An 18194-nucleotide genomic window follows, 5' to 3' on the forward strand; every position below is an offset into this window, starting at 1 on the left:
GCATTGTTCTGATTTGAAGTGGGTAGTGTTTTGTTTGTGTTTGATAACATAAGCCAAAGTCATCCAATTAGTTTAGTGTGACTTCTGCAATTGGCCGAATTTATGGATGAATTATCCATCTAAGAAGAAATATTGGCCTGAGATGGATAAATCTTCTAGATATAAATCCGGTATTTAGACCAGTTTTGACCCCAAATTTGTCAGCACATCAGACGAATCAAGTGCAGACAAATTTCAATGGGCCCAAAATTTGAACCAAATTTCTATCTAGATGATTTATCCATCGTGGACGGATAATATTTATTCATCCTATTCCTAGACAAATTTTTGTCTAATATAATTTTGTGTCTAATATAGATTTGGCCATTTCCTGACCACATTTCCCAAAGGAGGGGGAACTTCCTAATGAAAAGAATGTCGATGCTTGTCAAGAAAATGAGAAAACATGTAATTATTATTTTTTGCATGAATCTAATGATTCAGACTGGAAGATGATAGCTAGATTCTCTACTCCTTATATGAAATCTTTGCAGGTGAACCTTATTTCACTACGGGGGTCAGGTAATGTGGGTATCATTGTATATGTTGTTGTTATAACATGTAATCAATATTATTTTTCTGTGCTTTGAATTTCTTTATGGGTACCAAATTTCGTGAGTTAAAGTTTTGCACAGCTTTTTATTCACAGGTCTGAAATGTCACAATGTTTTTATAATCATGAAATATACGAAATTGAGGCCCTGTTAACAAGGAGGGAGGGTAACCATGGTGCTAGGGTTACCCTAGCAAGAAGGTTGCCCCAGCACTTGCACATTTCTTTTTTTTGTACACGATGTGTTTACAATGTAGGTAGGGTCACCCTAGTGCTAGGTTAACCCTACCTGAGTGCTAGGGTTACCCTAGCAAGAGGGTCACCCTACCTACCTTTTAAACCCTCTGCTAGGGATAACTCGCTTACCCGGAGCAACTTTCCTCTGCCATGCATGACCAGTAATCTTGACAATTTGAACGGAGTTAATCCAATATCTGGGCAAAACGCATCAGTAAAGCTGGTGAAGTTGACCTGAGGGGATAGGGTAACCCCACCTGTGAAATTTGCTTGTAAACCAGAGCTAACTTTAACATGCTTGCTAGGGTAACCGTAGCACAAGGGTAACCCTCTCTCCTTGTAAACAGGCCCTAAGTACCAATGAGGTACTTGTAAATAGGTTTTCTGCCGATTACAGGGGATCAAAGTAGTCCAGAGTGGATGATCGGACAAAAAGGGAAATGCGGGTCTCGCCTTTGGGAGAAGTGAATTTCATTAAAATTATCTTTTTCCCAAGTCAAAGCCTCTTGTTCCGTTACTGCCTTAAAAAACTGTTGGGTGGGCTATCTGTAAGGAGAGATCTTATTCTAGGGATAACCTCATCATCATCCTTCAGGTATCATAATGGCTACCTGTAAACAGTGTATGTGTGAAAGGTGGAATGATGCAATAAGTTTTAAACTGCACCGATATAAATGGGTCACCGAGAATATTGACATCCTGAATATTTTTTTGCAAGTTCGGGGTAATTTGAAATACCTTTAGTAAAAGACTATAGCCTAGAGAAACAAACAGGCTCGAGGTTTCAGGAATATTTACAATATTTTTTCTATATAGCGAAAATTATTACAGTCAACGTCCTTTATAATTGTCACTGTGGGGACCTTAAGTTAGTGTCCTCATTAGTGAGAGTCTGTACACTTTATTTACGTGTAGTTGAGTGATAATTTACGAAGGGCTGCTACTTTTGGGTAGGCCGTTACTTTTGGGATTTAAAGGGGCTGTGTCATGGCAGTAGAGTTCATTTTGTTTAATGTTGCCAATTACTTGCCCTCAATCGCTATGGAACTTTAAGCAAAGAAATTACATGTAAATGACAAAATCAGAGAACTGAGACAAACAAATATGTCTCCTGAGCATTATTTTTGAAGTTGCAAGCAGCAGGGATCAACTCTGAAAGACTGTTAGGTTAAACAGTTTTCAAAAACCCTAATTTCAATCCGTTTCAATCTTCTTCAGTTTTGCCCATCCGTGGCATCTGTTGTTTCTGTTGTGTTATTTTAACCTTCCTTAAAATATGCTTTAAGCGGTTATTTTTATGTTTCTCTTAATTTAACGGGCACTTTGTAATTTCCTAATTTGGCTGAATTTCGTGACACAGTTCCTTTAATAGGAAGGTAAAAAGTTAGCTGTTTTTTCGGGGGTGGGGGGTACCTTTAGTTTCAGAATTGTACAGTGTATTTGTCAGCTGATCAGTAGGAATACCACCGTTCTCGCGCGATGTTTCAGGTTCCTCGCGAGTGGCCTGGTTACATTGCACAGGCCGGCACCATCATAGGAGATACATGTAATACGTGGATGGAAAGATTGTCAAAAAACAAGGGCGCGTTCGCGATCATCTACTCGTCTTATTTATTTGGTTGTATGCACTCAGTCATCAAGCCTAAACTGCACCTTTTTGCAAGTCAGACATCGAAGAAAAAGTTAACAATGACTTGTTTTCCATGTGGCAAAATCTATAGCATTCGTTGTCGCGCGGTGACATTGTTCCTCTCTGTGGCATTTACGTTGTTTTTGACTCTATTTTATGGTGAGAATATTTTAAAGACATTATATTTGGTACCAGGATCGCAATCAACATCAACTATTTATGGAATTATGTTTGATGCGGGTAGCACAGGTAGCAGAATTCACGTTTTTACATTCGTCCGGACGGAAGGTAAGCCTGCCTTCATTGTTGCACTCAGTTATACACCTCGTGGCTTTATCGGGCGTAAAAAAACATTGACTGCTCTATTCCTTATCTATTCGGGGAAATTCTCCAGGGATCTTCTGAAGGAACTTGGGTAAGATTTCCGTATAACCCCATACATTTGTTATGCATGCATGTTAGCACTCTTTTCTTATAAACTTGTTGTGTGAAAATATAGTATGACACTGCTGCATACATAATGACTGTATGGGGTTATACGGAATTCTTACCGGAACTTGCGAACCAGCAACAGGCCAGCCCTCGACTCCACATTCCTTGACGATCTGGGAACGTTTTGTATTTTCCCTCCTCTAGCATGAGGAAACAGCCGACATTTGGCGACACTAGCACTGGTTTCCCCACCAAATGACGTCTGAGAAACAAGCCCAGAAATTCCATACTGATGACGCGTCACTACGCAGATCTGGGTAGTGCTTCTGATTGGTTGTGCCGCATGGGAAATTTAATTCAACCAATCAGAAGCACTACCCAGATCTGGGTAGTGTCACGTAATCAGTATGGAATTTCTGCACTCGTTTCTCAGACGTCATTTGGTGGAGAAACCAGTGGTGATGTCGCAAAATGTCAGCTGTTTTCGCGGGCTACCCTCGTTGGGAAATGTCCCCAGAGCGGCAAGGAGGAGGAGCAGTTACTCAGAAGCCAAGGGCTGCTGTTCTTTGGAACATTCATTGTATCGAATTACATGTACTACACAAACGGATTTAAGTTGAATGCTGTCAGTTTAAACAAAGTCAATAATCAAATTTTCTCTGAAAGTGAAAAAAGACATTTTTGTATTGTTCTAATGGTATCAGCTGTGGAAAATGGTGCCGATTTATCCACTTACTCATGATTTTTTAAAGGTATCCTTTTTCTCTGCATTATATCTTCTGTTATTCCATAGTCATTACCTTCAGCTGTTTTCCAGACGATTGGATAATATTTTACCAGGTTTATAGGACTGAATGATAGTTTGCTCGATTCAACAGTATAAAAACAAAGGGGACTGTATGCAAAGCACACAATGTCAACTCACAATATGTTGTAAGATCCCTTGGTAATTTAACAATTGCCAGTAGAGACTGTGGATGAGATGATCCAATATCTTTATCTGTATAAATTATATGTCAATTGACTGACTGGCATGGGGGTCATTTGGCCTCTTTTAATAATTTATTCCTAATTGACCGCTATCTTGTTTTGTGTAAAGGAAGGCAGCTGAAGCTCACGAAGGAATACTTTTATCAAGTAAAACCAGGTCTTTCGGCATATGCTAGTGATCCCAAACAGGTTAGTAAGAAATGTTGATAATCAGATTACAACCAGGAAAGAATGGCATTCTTTTATGAAGCAATGTTATGACTAGCTCCCAGTTGGCTTGATTAGAGCACTGAATCAGTATCTCAGAAGTCAGGGTTCAAATCCTGGCAAGCTTGAATTTTGTCAGCCTTTTTTTCACAACTATATTATATACTGATCCAAACATGTAAGTTGTGTCTTTAGCTGTGATGATCTTCTTTGCATTTATTCCAAATCACTATTGTTAGTGTGTAACCCTAATCACTATTTCCGCTGCTTAACCCAGACCTGATCCCTAACTTGACATTGTGACTCATTTACTCATCTGGCTCATAAAACAAGCTTTCTCTGTATTATATTGTTATATTTATTTTGCCTACGTTCTCTCATCTTTTCTTTAGAAATGAAAGACAGTTACATGTATCTACATTTTAAGTTGAATGCTGTCATTGAATCTTAACCCTTTAAGTCCCAGTAGTGACCAAAACCAATTTTCTCCTAACAATATCCATACACTGTCAAGAGATAAGTCATGAGAATTAATAAAATGATCACCCAAGAGAAAAGGCCTTGATCTTACATTAAATTCTCTCAACTAATTCTTAAAGGAAATGTTTGGAGATCAGTTTGGAGAATTTGTATGTTGATATTGGGACTTAAAGGGTTAAGGGGTTGATATTTTTTTATTTACACCTCTAGCTTGACTTTGTGCTTAACCAAAGAATCTGGCCCCGGTTGTTCAAACGTTGGATAGCGCTATCCAGCGGATAAATCACTATCCGGCGGATAACGCAATTGTTTCCCGTAATACGTATCCGCTGAATAGTGATTTATCCGGTGGATAGCGCTTTCCAGCTTTTGAACAACCTGGGCCAGTAGTTTAAAAGACAAACGCTGAGTAAGGAATAAGAGATTTTTAAGCTATCAGAAATCAAACAATTTTGAAATCATTTTATTCTAAATTTCATTGTCATCTAGTGACAAAACATTCACCAAATTATGTTTTGTCATATTTGTCTGACTGTTCAATTTTGTAGGGGGCTCATTCAATAGAGAAATTACTTCAGAAGTCAAAAGAAATCATACCTAAGGCGAGATGGGAATCTACTCCTGTCTCTCTGAAAGCCACTGCTGGTCTTAGAATGCTGCCATCAAACTCTTCTGAGCAATTACTTAGTGAGGTAGGAGTGTCATTCATTCCTTAAAGACCATGGTTAAGCTAGGCTCTGCCCTGAGGTCCAACTGCTTAACCTTTTATGTACCATGTTTTACAGAAAAGGTACCCCTTTCGATTCATATACCTTTTTCTTGACAGAGGTTACCCCTTTCACGTACTAATAATGCCCCTTTCAATTCATATACCTTTTTTTGACAAAGGATACCCCTTTCACATACTAATTGGAATGCTGCATCCCTTTTAACTGTTGTAAATGCACTGTATGTGGATAAATCAGTACACCAGATAGTTTTTGTCTTTTTTCACAGCCATAAAATGCCCACAATAGCCCATCTAGGTTCTTTCACAGATCACTATGACGAATTTCCCTGCCTTTTCATATACTGCAACTAGTGAAACCCGAACCCTTTCTATATCTGAAGCCTGAAAATGGTACCCCTTTCGGGTGGAGCCTCCCCGTCTAGGCCATTATAGGGAGTGTACCTCCCCTGGCTCACCCCCCCCCCCCCCCCGGGCTCTCCCCAGCTCACCCTGCCAGGTTCACCCCCTGTTGTTGTATAACAATATTTTATGTGAAAAGGTGTCAAACAAAAAAAAGAAAATCTTGGCTCCCTGATGGTATTTCATCAAAGATTTAAGTGTTGAGGGGACAAATAACCTCATTATGTCTTAAGTGACATCCAGGTGAATTTATCAGAGTCTGCATTAATTTACACTTTGTTTATGTACGTTTATACTTTTTGCTTTCAGGTTGATAGGTTATTTAGAGATTCACCATTTTTTCTTCCCGGCCAAAACGCAGTCAACATTATGGATGGGCCAGATGAGGGACTATTTGCCTGGATTACTGTCAATTTTTTATTAGGTTAATGTCACATATAGTCTCTCTCTCAGCTGTTTTTAGTGTCATCACACAATGCTCCTCTCCTCAGACTGCAGGGAAGAGCGTTGTGTGACGACACTTAAAAACAGCTGCTCACTTAATATTATTATTATTAGTCATGTCCAGCAATGTGAAGCTCTATTTAAAGTGTGACTTAGTCTCTGTGATGAAAAGCTCTCATAAGGCCAGGGACCACTCCCAGAAGCAACTTCGATACATAAACCATGTGCACCAATCTTTCATAAGTGATGGCCCTTAATTAATATGTTTGTGACATGGGTGCTTATTTGGATGGCCAGCTCTAGTAGGGAACACTTTCATGATCTCCCAAGGTGCGCGTGGTCATTCATGAGAGCTTTGACTATATTTATGTTTTTTTTACTGTTTATAACCAAAGGTTAGGGAATGTGGGCAAGTTTCAAGTCACTGGTGCTAATTTGCATACGTTTTTAGTGATAGAAGTGCAAAATGTGTGTGATCAGATTAGTGGTAGGAGGTACAAACGTGCTTGATCAGACTATGATCTATGCATTCCATTATTTCATTAGTAGTAGAGGTCCTGTCAAGTGCTGGTTACATTAGAGCCAAGCATGCATGATAGCAACCTGGATGTTAAGATAGCAGGCTCATCTTGTCACTCACAACAAACATTTATGTGCTGTTTCTATCAACAGGAGGCCTAACAAGGGACAGTTCAGGGATGTTTGGTACATTAGACCTTGGTGGAGGATCAACGCAAATCACCCTCAATCCAGTTGATCCGGTTTGTACTTAATTACTCAAAGAGTACATGTAAATGTCAAGTTTTTTCAAAATATACTAACCCTGACCCTAACCGTCTTCTGGTTTTACTTGGAGAGAACAGCTTCCTTGTTATTTTTGTACTTGCATAATAGCATTTTCATGTAGCAGTTTATTTTGAGATGATTTTGGCATGAATCTGGACCAAAATTAACTTCCACTTACCTGATGGCCAGCAAAAAGTACAAACTAAAAAATGGCAGTTTTATCATCTAATGCCACTTCTCTTTCTTTTCTCAGATTTGCTCACTCTCAGTAATATATTGGCTCCTGTTGTTCTTTCCCAAGCCAAAAAACCATATACATGTACATACAATCCAAAATGTCAAGCTCCTTGATCCTCACCTCCAGAAAACACTTTTGGTAATGCATGCAGTTGCCTAGAAATTTACATTATTCATTCTTTCTTTAAAGGAAACTTTAAGAGATTCACCAGAAGGTTTCTCTAGACATTTAAACATTGCTGGCAGCCAATTTACACTTTATACACACAGGTAATAACTTATCCATGATGTTATAATTATATCATGTAAATGAGAAATCAAAATTAAATACCAGTATGTGTACATGCCTTGGTGGGATAGGGTGGGGTTATGGCCTTGTATAAGCTGTAAATTACAAGTGGTACCAAGGGGTATGAATCCCTTTGGTGTGGAAATTAGTGAAGATTTTAATGTTCTTGTCTTGTTTTTATTGCATGTCACAACGTTAAGAAAAACAAATTATTCATATCAAATTTTCTAGTTGTAATATGATAATATAAGGAAATGCTCCTTAATTTCTAAGAGTTCAAAACACAAAAAAAACAAACAAACACATAAATTACCAAAATGACATCCAACAAAAGAAATGTCAAAGAGCTTTCGCCTGATACCACAGATTCTATTGCAGAGGTTTAAATCATAAATCCATGACTTATATCATATATGTTTCTTAGAATATTTGTTTTAACATTCAGTTATTTAGGTCTTGGGCTAATGGCTGCAAGGACATCTATACTTCAATTAGGAAATAATGGAAAGGATGGTGAGTGCTTATATTATTGCACTGGTTTCCTTTAAGAATGACCTAGTAGCAGGAGAAAGGTGTGACGTTGCAGGAGAATATTTTGAAAGACCGAGGCTTCACGTCTGAATAAAAAATAGTTGTAAGCTACTGAACATTAGTAGGAGAATTCTTGGTAGTAAACAGAGAATTCTCCAATCTCTGATGCCCAATGGACACCCTGTTATTGTTTATTTCTTTAAATCAGGCTTATTGTTGATGTGTTTCAGAGCCACCTTAGTTTTCTTCAAATAAGGGTGGCTCTTAACTTCACAAAAAAAATGCATTTACTGCCAATTAAATTTGTCATCAAATGATCTGTTTAAATTTTTATGTGTAATCTATCATTCCTGTTAATGGTCTCTGACACCGATATGTAATATGCCGAAACCATTTTTTTAAGTGGGCTCCCTTTAAGTCCCAATACCCACATACAATTTCTATGCGGTTCTTTGGTTTCTTTCATGTTTTTTCTCTACTAGCGAATGGTGAAGACATGAAATTGAGTCCTTGTATACATAGCAGTTTTAGTGAAATGTGGAAATTTGGAGGCAAAAGCATCTCTATAGGGTAAGTGTGTTGAATCAAGGTGCTATTGAGGGCCACAATAATTTTTGATTATTATCACAAAGTGTCCACGCAATACTCAAATACACTTAATGCCACAGATGGAAGCAAAATTACCGCTAAATGCTGCCCTTCAAATTCAAGGACTGTATAAGAAAAAACTTGGTACTACTTGGTATTCTAGTACACCATCCAAACAATTTTACCTCCATCAGCTGTTTTTTTAAGAAGTTGTAATGTTTTATGAAAGAGAATTATAGAGGCCCTGCCAGGGTAAATTCCTACAAGCGACATGGCCCAAAAAGTAGCAACAGCGCGTAAAATGAAATCGTGACAAGAGACAACCTCCCTCGGCCAAATTGCACCGGTGAAGGCAAAGCCGTCAATAAGTGACAAGCATTTATAAACACTGACAAGAGACGTTTTAAAATTCAGACGGGCGACATGGGACCCTCCCCTGGCAGGGCCTTGAGCATTATATGATGCACAGTTTTAGATATCACTATTTAGGGTTGTGATTTCCAGTGTCGCGTAATTTTTACATGCATACGGGCATAAAATTTACGTTCACACATAAAACAGAGGCAATGCATGAAAGGTGGCTTGTAAGCGTTTAAGTTGAACCTCGCTCAACTTCTCATTTAAACTTAGCACTCTTATCTTGCCTCTATTTTATTTACGTGATCAAAATTTACATGCGTTAACGTGTGTAGCCAAAAACACGTCAGTGGAAATCAACCTTTAGTAATGTTTTTTTTTTCCCTGAAAAATATACTTTAGTAATATACGTTGTATTTTAAATTGACATTGCCTCATAGGGGTCTCGATAGTTATGGATTCAGTGCTTGTAAGGAACAGGCCATGAGAGTTATTTCTGATTCAAAAGTTCATAAACCAGGTAAGGAAAGGTAGAAGTGGTTCTCTGAATGAAAGATTAATTTTCCACCTCTTTAGAAAAGACTGTGTAATAACTTCCTTTTTGTTTTGTTTGTGTTCAATTGTGTCGATATTTCAAGAGCATTAGTGTAGGTAATGGCATGATTTGTAGTGATATTTGGCATAAATACCACAAGAGATGTTTCAAAATTGTTATACGTAATTTCAAAAGTCGTTAGGCAAGTGAAATTTGAGACAATTTTGAAGTATCAAGAGTAGTATTTATGCCAAATGTCACATACAAATCATGCTATTATTTGTTTATACTACTAACTGCAAAAGGTTGGAATTTTCATATATAGGTGTTTCAAATTAAGCTGAAATACCACTGCTCTAAGCCAATCAAATTGCAGAAATTTCTCTTGTAGAAGTATAAACATTGTAATAGTTTCTAATACAGTCTAAACTCCATCTGCAATTACCTCTAGTAAGCGTCCTCCTCCCATAACGCTACCACTGATCCAAAACACAGAAAATTTTCCCAAAGCCGTTAATGATATAAGAACCTCTCATAAAGAACATGTCTCATAAGCACTTGCAACAACTTTTTGGCTCGATGGTTTTATAGTTTTCCATTGTTTTTAACCTCTTGAAAGCAACCATTTTTTTGACAGGTCATAGTCTGGTCTCTTCGTTTGCTGTATGTACTACACCACTTGGACGTTATAAAGAACATTCAGTATCAACATGGAACTACACCAAATGTAACGATTGACCTGCACCCATCCAAAGCTCTTATTTCATTGATCCCTATAACCTGCACTACCTATTGTTTTCAGTGATAGGGGCATTGTTATGTCACCATCCCTAATGTTTTCCCAGCCAATCACAAACCTTGTTTGGAATAGGTGCAGGTCGGCCAATATGTAACTTAGAAATTGCATTCAATAAACTCTCTGCCAAAAAGTAGGCGTGTCTGGACCTCTTCTCAGAAGTGATCCACTGGGTTAAATCATTGCACTTTGGGTGGTTGTTTTCAATAGGTTCAACACTATAGCATAAAGGTGTAAATGTTGTCATTTAAGGATAACAGTTTTTTTTTCCTGATCCTTATTAGTGGGTATTCAGTCAATTGAGATGTATGCCTTCTCATATTTTTCTGACAGAGCTGTAGATATGGGATTAATAGGTAAGACCTATTCTGTAGTTCTAGTGAATATCCATACTTCCCTCCTCCCCCACCACCACAAAAAGGAATAGAAAATCCAGGGGGGTAGGGTCCCAATTCAAGAGCAAGCCAAATTGGAATTTCCACAGGTGAGGGGGATCATAGAACAATAAATAATGAAGGGCTCAGTGCAAGAAAGTCCTCAGGGTTTTTTGGTTATTTTTGAAAGTGCTTCAAAAGTGCTGAATTTTGGCACGTCACTGTTATTTTAGTACTCAGGCAATGTTGGGAGCCTTCTTTTGCTAGTTTGAGCTGAAGTTTGCAAAAAAAATTTTCTTTCCTAGCAGCATTCTTTGCGATTGTTATTTCCTTCCATAGGGGGTTTCTGGAAATATTCATGTAAACATTTAAATACAACAATACCGTTCATTCATTTGAACACTAATATAGCATAGGTTGTTTTAACACCCTTCCCCCTTAAGCTAAACATAGATGTAAATAAATATATACAAGCTTTTGGGCGAAAACATGATATCTTCACATGTGAAAGTAACATGTTATCTTCACACGTGAAATATCACTGTCGCTGTGGCTACATAATAAATTGCGCCTTTCACAAGAAAAAACTATTAATAAAAGTGAAAAGGTTTGGTATTTCATTGGTGTTTATATAATAGATAGAACATGACGTGGCCACTGGGAAATATTAAATTTCTCTTCTCGTGTTGAAAAAATATTTCACAAGTGAGCACAGTAAACAAGTGAAATATTTTTTAACACTTGAAGAGAAATTTTGTATCTCCACAGGGTTCTGTAATATCCTCTATGTATGTTATGTTATGTTGTTCTGTTATGAAACAAGATGCTTTTGGTTTCAGATAAAGAAAAAGGTGGTACCATTACTGTGGGAGATTTTATAAATGGAGCAACAGAAGGTATAGGTTTAATTTTGTATGATGTTAAGAAAGTAATTTGCTTTCCTTTTTTTACATTTTGATTTTTCTGATGTCAAGCCTGCACTGGGATACTAGGGAACTTTAGCATCGACGATGGTAATGGCAGCGAAAATGTCAGTTTTAAAATTAATTCCTGTTTATTCAATCTTTGTCACGTTTATGCCAATTTGCTGAAAATGGCAAGTGTAGGCGAATTTCCCTGGAGTTGTTTTCTTGAGGACCACACTCAAGTTTAGAGAGAGAAAAAAGAGATTAGTCGTCGCTTGTTTACGCCCTTCATAAAACTTGCAATCAGGCATTTTCACGTCGTAGTTGTGCAAGGACGGTAAAGAAATGTACAAAAAAGCATGATGCACGTGCAAAGTTGTTATTTTGCATAACAAACCTATTGCTTTTTTGATGTCCTGGTTGCCGTCGCTGTCATCGTTGCTAAAGCTCCCTACTGGGTTCTTTGTCAACGGTTGTACCACAAGATTTTATGCTCAAACACAGGAGGTCTAAAAAATGTAATCTTCACATCTCCATTTTACCAGTTCAGAAACAAGAGGGAAACCTGGGCTGAGTTAACCTTGCAAAGACATCTGCGACTGTTACTGGGGACAAGGGAAAATATTGGCCAATAGCTGCCCGGCACCTCGAACCCTAGTAACAATACCAGAAGTCTTTGTGAAAGCCAACTCTGCCTAGCAGTGATTTTGTTACAAATAGTTATGGTGAGTCGTGGGACTTATCTCGTGAAAAATCATGAGTCCCAGTCAAGAGCCATTAAGTCCCTGTTCAAAAAACAGCGAGTCTCTGGGTCTTTTGTAACCACAAAGTTAATGTGACGACAGACTCCAAAACTCTTTATCACAGTTTACTCAAAAAAAGTATACTCTTTCTATTGTAAAGCACAACAAAGACTAACAGAAATAAGCATCATTTAACAACAGCCACAAGAGCAGCCACAGAAATCACACAAACAGGATATTCTACAAAAATCATTTGCAGATCGATCAATTGATCTTTGCGTCCTACGGGACGCATACCACAAATTATTTTGCATTGTTAGGGATTTTTATGCATCAGGAACACATAGTTTCCTGCTCATTTCTAAAGTGGTGAATAATCCATCTGTGGAGTAAAGGGTTACGAGTAAATGTTAGACTTCATCTAAATGTGGGTTCTGACATTGTTTTAACAGTTTGTTCAAAGAAAGATGATTCTTTACCTTATCTCTGCCTTGATGCAACTTATATAGCTGTTTTACTTAAAGAGGGGTATGGCTTCACAGAGGACAGAAAACTTACAGTAAGCGTCCAGAATTCATTTATTCATTTACCAATATTTATCAAGAATTTGCCCCATTAGCAGAGCTGATATATGCAGGGTTTGTTAGCTGATATGAAATTTGACTTCAAGGGTTGTACCACTACCACTATAACACCATGATGACTTTATTCACTACCATCACCTCACCATGTCACATTTACTATTACTACCACTGTGAGCACCACAACCACCTTCACAACCACATTGATCATGTCTATCACTACCACTACCACATAAAAACCTGTTCACTACTACCACAATCACTACCTTCATTACCACCACTACCACTGTCACTACCACCACCACTTCCTTCACTAACATCACTGTCACTACCACCACCAAAACCAGTACCACCACCTTCACTACCACCATCACCACTGTCACTACCACTACCACTACCACCACCTTCCCTACTACCACTACCACTGCCACCACCACCTTCACCACCACCAGCACCATCACCATCACCACTGTCACTACCACCACCACCACCTGTACTACCACCATCGCCATCACTACTGTCACCACCACCTCCACTACTACCACCACCACTAGCATGCCTTTTGGTCCTCCTTTCCCCATCTACCACCTTCACCACCACCATCACCATCGCCACTACCACCACCACCACCACCACCTGTACTACCACCATCACCATCACCATCACCACTGTCACTACCACCACCACCTCCACCACCTGTACTGCCACCATCACCATCACTACTGTCACTACCATCACCACCACCTCCACTACTACTACCACCACCGCCATCACTATCACCAGCACCATCACCACTGTCACTACCACCACCACCTCCACCACCTGTACTACTACCATCACCATCACTACTGTCACTACCACCACACCACCTCCACTACTACCATTGCCACTACCGCCACCACCACCACCACCACCACCTGTACTACCACCATCACCATCACTACTGTCACTACCACCACCACCACCTCCACTACTACCACCACCACCATCAACATCACCACTGCCACTACCACCACCACCACCTCCACTACTACAACCACCACCACCACCACCACTTTCACTACCACCACCACCACCAACACTTTCACTACCACCACCACCACCTTCACTACCACCACCACCATCACCACTGTCACTAACACCACCACCACTTTTACTACCACAACCACTATCTTCACTCCCACTGCCACCACCACCACCACTACCTTTACTACCACCAAGACCACTGCCTTCATTACCACTACCAGCGTTATCGCCACCACCACCACCACTTTCAGTACAACCAAGACCACTGCCTTTAATACCACCACAACTGTCACTACCAACACCACCACATTCACTACCACCACCACCAACACCTTCATGACTACTACCACTAACACTATCTTCACCTCCACTATCATTTCTTTCACTGCTCCTTTTTACCACTACTGCTAACTCCTTCACTTCCACCACCATCAACTCCATCACTTCCAAAAATACTATCACCAGTACCACCATCTTCACTGCTGCCTCTACCACCAGCACCATCTTCACTGCCAATGTCATCAAAGAGGATTGCGTAAGGAAATTTTTAATTTCCGCCATTTAGTTTTTTCTCCACTGTGTTTATACATGTGCAAGCAGATAGCTGAGGTTGTTTTGTTTTTATTGCAGCTTCAAATGAAAATAAATGATGTTGAAATCAGCTGGGCGTTAGGTGCAACACTTGATCTGTTTGAAAAGATGACGTAACATTAGCATAGCACTGGAGAGGATCAGTTCCAAGCCGATATGGTGAAATAACTTACACCGCAATGGAAAATATCTTGTTTCTTTTAATGGAGAAACTTACTTATGCAAAACTCCAGTGAGTGGATTTTAATGACGTCTGTACATGGTGGCCATGTTGAAGGAGTAAACAACAACACTAAAATATTTGCATGAAAATAAAACTTTTTTCCAATGGAGAATTGTTTTATTGTTTTGCTCCTCCAACAAGGCTGTTGTACACATAAGCTATCAGATAGCTGTAAAACAAGAGTTTGTGTATAAACCCTGAAGAGAGAGAATTTGATATTATTATCTTTCATTGATGCTAGGAGTGATTCTATACTACCATGTCCTTAAAGGTCAACAGGGTGATTTTTTAAAGGTTTTTTCTATGATTGTAAGTACTCTTTTTAAGTGCCTTAGACCATCCCAATAAAATGTTTCATTTCCCGTCGCCCCACCGACCCATTTTTTTCGAAAAGTAAAAAAAAAATTCCAGATTGACTAGCCAAAGAAGCAAGTACCTTAATTTACAAGCACACAATCTTGTTTTATTAACAACAATTGGTATGATGTGATGTCCTTGTCTTTAACGTCAACCTCCATTTTTTAAAGGCTGTTTAGACATTTGATAGTCGTAAAGGCCACGTTTTCGAGTTGACTTAACCAGGCTTTCTTACTTAGCAGCCCGGCTTTCTCTGGAACCCAGACCCCTTCAAGTGTTCATTCTTTTTTTTTTTGCCCGACTGACTGACCCACCCACCGTCACAAGAGACAGGGTGATGGGAAACGAAACATTTAATTCAGATGGCCTTATTAACTGTGTGCAATAACAATGGTTAAGGAGATAATTTGTCTAAATATCATTGTTTCCCATAAATAAAATTGTATACCACAGTCTTCTGTGTACTCTACTTAATCTTTTTTTACAACATTGCGAATTGAAACACCTTATCCTTCGTTTTTTTGCATACAAGTGAACTTCTTTTTGCATGAAATGTGTGAATCTTCATACCAATACCATCCACCTTCTATATTCCAATTAATCAATAATCACCTGCAAATTTTTTGCAATTTTTTTCATTGTTTGTTTTGGGCAAAATAGACCTAGAAAAAAATTGTTTAGAGTTGTCTAGGGTAGAAAAATATTGATTTTATATTGTCACCAAATTTGAATTTTTGTAAAGGGGTTAACCCAGGATTTTGATTGAAACTGTTGCATTCTTTCCTTGTTTATTTCAGGGCAAAAAAGACCAAGCAAAATGTTTAGATATGTTTTAAATAGAAAAGAAGACTTTTTAGACTATAAAAATGTCGATTTTGTATAGTCACCGAATTTAAAATTTTCGCAAAAGGTTTAACCCATCATTTTGGTCAAAAATATTGAATTTTGTCATCGTTTGTTTTTGGGCAAACTAGACCTAGAAAAAATGTTTAGAGTTCTTTAAGTTAGAAAAAAGCCTTTCTAGACTACAAAAACATACCAATTTTATAAAGTCGCTAAATTTTGAATTTTTCAAAGGTGTTAACCCAGGATTTTGGTCACAAATGTTGAATTCTTTCATTGTTTGTTTCGGGGCAAAAAAGACCTAGCAAAATGTTTAGATATGTTTTAAAAAGAATAAAAGTCTTTCTAGACTATAAAAATATCGATTTTGTATAGTCACCGAATTTAAATTTTTGCAAAGAGGTTAACCCATCATTTTGGTCAAAAATGTTGAATTTTTTCATTGTTCGTTTTTGGGCAAACTAGACCGAGCGAAAATATTTAGAGTTCTTTAATATAGTAAAGAAGCCTTTAGATATGTTTTAAATAGAAAAGAAGCCTTTCAAGACTGAAAATATCGATTTCTTATAATGGTGAGTTTGAAAATTTTCAAAAGGGTTAATCCATGAGTATGGTAAAAAATGTTAATTTTTTTCTTATAGTCCAGAAAGACTTGTTTTCTCTCTCAAACATTGTTCAACAGCATATCCTGGCCAATTCAACAGAACACTACACATGCAAGGAATTTCAAATTTTTGAACAAAATCGTGGGTTAACCCCTTTGGAAAAATGCAAATTTTTCGACTTTTTTAAAATGAGCAGTTTGTAGACTAGAAAAGCTTGTTCTTCTTTTAAAACATTTTTAAACAGTATATCAGGCCTATTTTATAGTAAAAAACACCTGCAAGAAATTTCAAATTTTTGACCAAAATCGTGGGTTAACCCCTTTGCGAAAATAAAAAAATTTTTGGACTCTTTTAAAATAACCACTTTGCAGTCTACAAAGGCTTGTTTTTCTTCTTTTTTTAACCCCTTTGGAAAAATGCGATTTCTGGGACTTTGAGAGATTGACGTTTTTATGGCCAAAAAAGGTTTCTTTTCTATCTAGAACATTATTAAACATTATTTCTGGTCTTATTTTGAGGATAACAAATAAAGAAAAAAATTACATTCTTTGACCAAAAGCATGGGTTAACCCCTTTGGAAAAATGCGATTTTTAGGACTTTGAAAGATGGAATTTTTTTATGGCCAAAAAGGTTTCTTTTCTATCTAGAACATTATTAAACATTATTTCTAGTCTTATTTTTAGGGAAAACAAATAAAGAAAAAAATTACATTTTTTGACCAAAAGCATGGGTTAACCCCTTTGGAAAAATGCGATTCTAGTGTTATTTTGAGGGAAAACCAAAACAGAAAAATTACATTTTTTGACTCAATCTGGGAAAAAGGTAAAAAACGGGGTCAAATAGCAAAAAGGAAAATTATCGGCGAGCGAGCTTTTTCCGACAATGCTGAGCCTGGACCCAGGCTAAAACGCAATATTATATATACTTCAGTTAAGCAGTGTTCAGCTCTATTCAGGGCTCGAGTTAGTAATCTTTGTTGCGTTTCCACTTTTCAGTTATGTTTTGTCCATGGATATTAAAGAGTACGATAAGTTGACTTCTGCAGGGGAAATCTTGCTCGACGTATTTTGCGGCTTACTACCGTTGTGTTTGCGAGAGTTCTCAGAAGACAAACTCACATACCAGAAAAACGCCGTATGTGACAGCCTTACAACCTCATGCTAGGCAAAGATTAATTTTTGTCATGGTATTCTACCCCTCCCTCCTTTTTTCACCTTTTGGGACATAAACCTTTGGGAGGTGTTGTAGTATCCTTGTCGTGAAACTCTCGGCCGGCTCTCGGCTAACTCTCGGTCAGAGCGTCTCGGGTCACGTGGTCCAAACGAAGAGATCCTGTGAAAACGCCGTACACGTGGTACAAACCAAGAACAAGCAAACATGGCGGAGAAGTGGGTGGATGGAAAAGGTTTCGTATTTTTTACAGAGGTTTTTGTAGGGATACAGGTCTACCCTTCAAAAGGGAAACGCACAATTAAAAAAGGTGCTTAATTAACCGCAAAAACGGTTTAACACTTGAAATGTTTCATGTGGGGTTTGAGAAACGGGACAGTTTTTCAACATAAGTTATTTGTTATTTGCTTTTTCAGTACTTCACGTTAATTCTGTGTCCAGTTTAGCCACAGAGCGACAACTACCTGGGCCATGTAAGCAGGTAAGGTTAAAGTAAGAGGTCTAAACTGGCATTT

General features: G+C 38.1%; 1 protein-coding gene across 1 annotated transcript; it reads left to right on the forward strand.

Annotated features, from left to right (window-relative positions):
• The first annotated feature begins 2364 nt into the window (after positions 1-2364).
• LOC140924217 (ectonucleoside triphosphate diphosphohydrolase 5-like) lies at positions 2365-15512 on the forward strand. Its single transcript, XM_073374253.1, has 13 exons — positions 2365-2747; positions 3991-4070; positions 5117-5260; positions 6007-6121; positions 6814-6902; positions 7355-7434; positions 7899-7966; positions 8467-8554; positions 9370-9449; positions 10545-10616; positions 11474-11530; positions 12735-12841; positions 14520-15512. Exons 1-13 carry the CDS (start codon positions 2387-2389, stop codon positions 14595-14597), a joined length of 1419 nt encoding a protein of 472 aa, XP_073230354.1. The 5' UTR covers positions 2365-2386; the 3' UTR covers positions 14598-15512.
• The last annotated feature ends 2682 nt before the right edge of the window (positions 15513-18194 follow it).

The sequence above is a fragment of the Porites lutea genome, chromosome 14 (genome assembly GCF_958299795.1).
Source record: "Porites lutea chromosome 14, jaPorLute2.1, whole genome shotgun sequence".
Lineage (NCBI taxonomy): Eukaryota > Metazoa > Cnidaria > Anthozoa > Scleractinia > Poritidae > Porites > Porites lutea.

Bases quoted from the DNA above. Each gene is read 5' to 3' on its own strand.
- LOC140924217 (XM_073374253.1), top strand. From the start codon at position 2,387: ATGGAAAGATTGTCAAAAAACAAGGGCGCGTTCGCGATCATCTACTCG. The intron at 6,122-6,813 runs GTTAATGTCACA...TTCTATCAACAG, and splicing joins TACTGTCAATTTTTTATTAG to GAGGCCTAACAAGGGACAGT. The intron at 12,842-14,519 runs GTAAGCGTCCAG...TTTTTATTGCAG, and splicing joins CAGAGGACAGAAAACTTACA to CTTCAAATGAAAATAAATGA.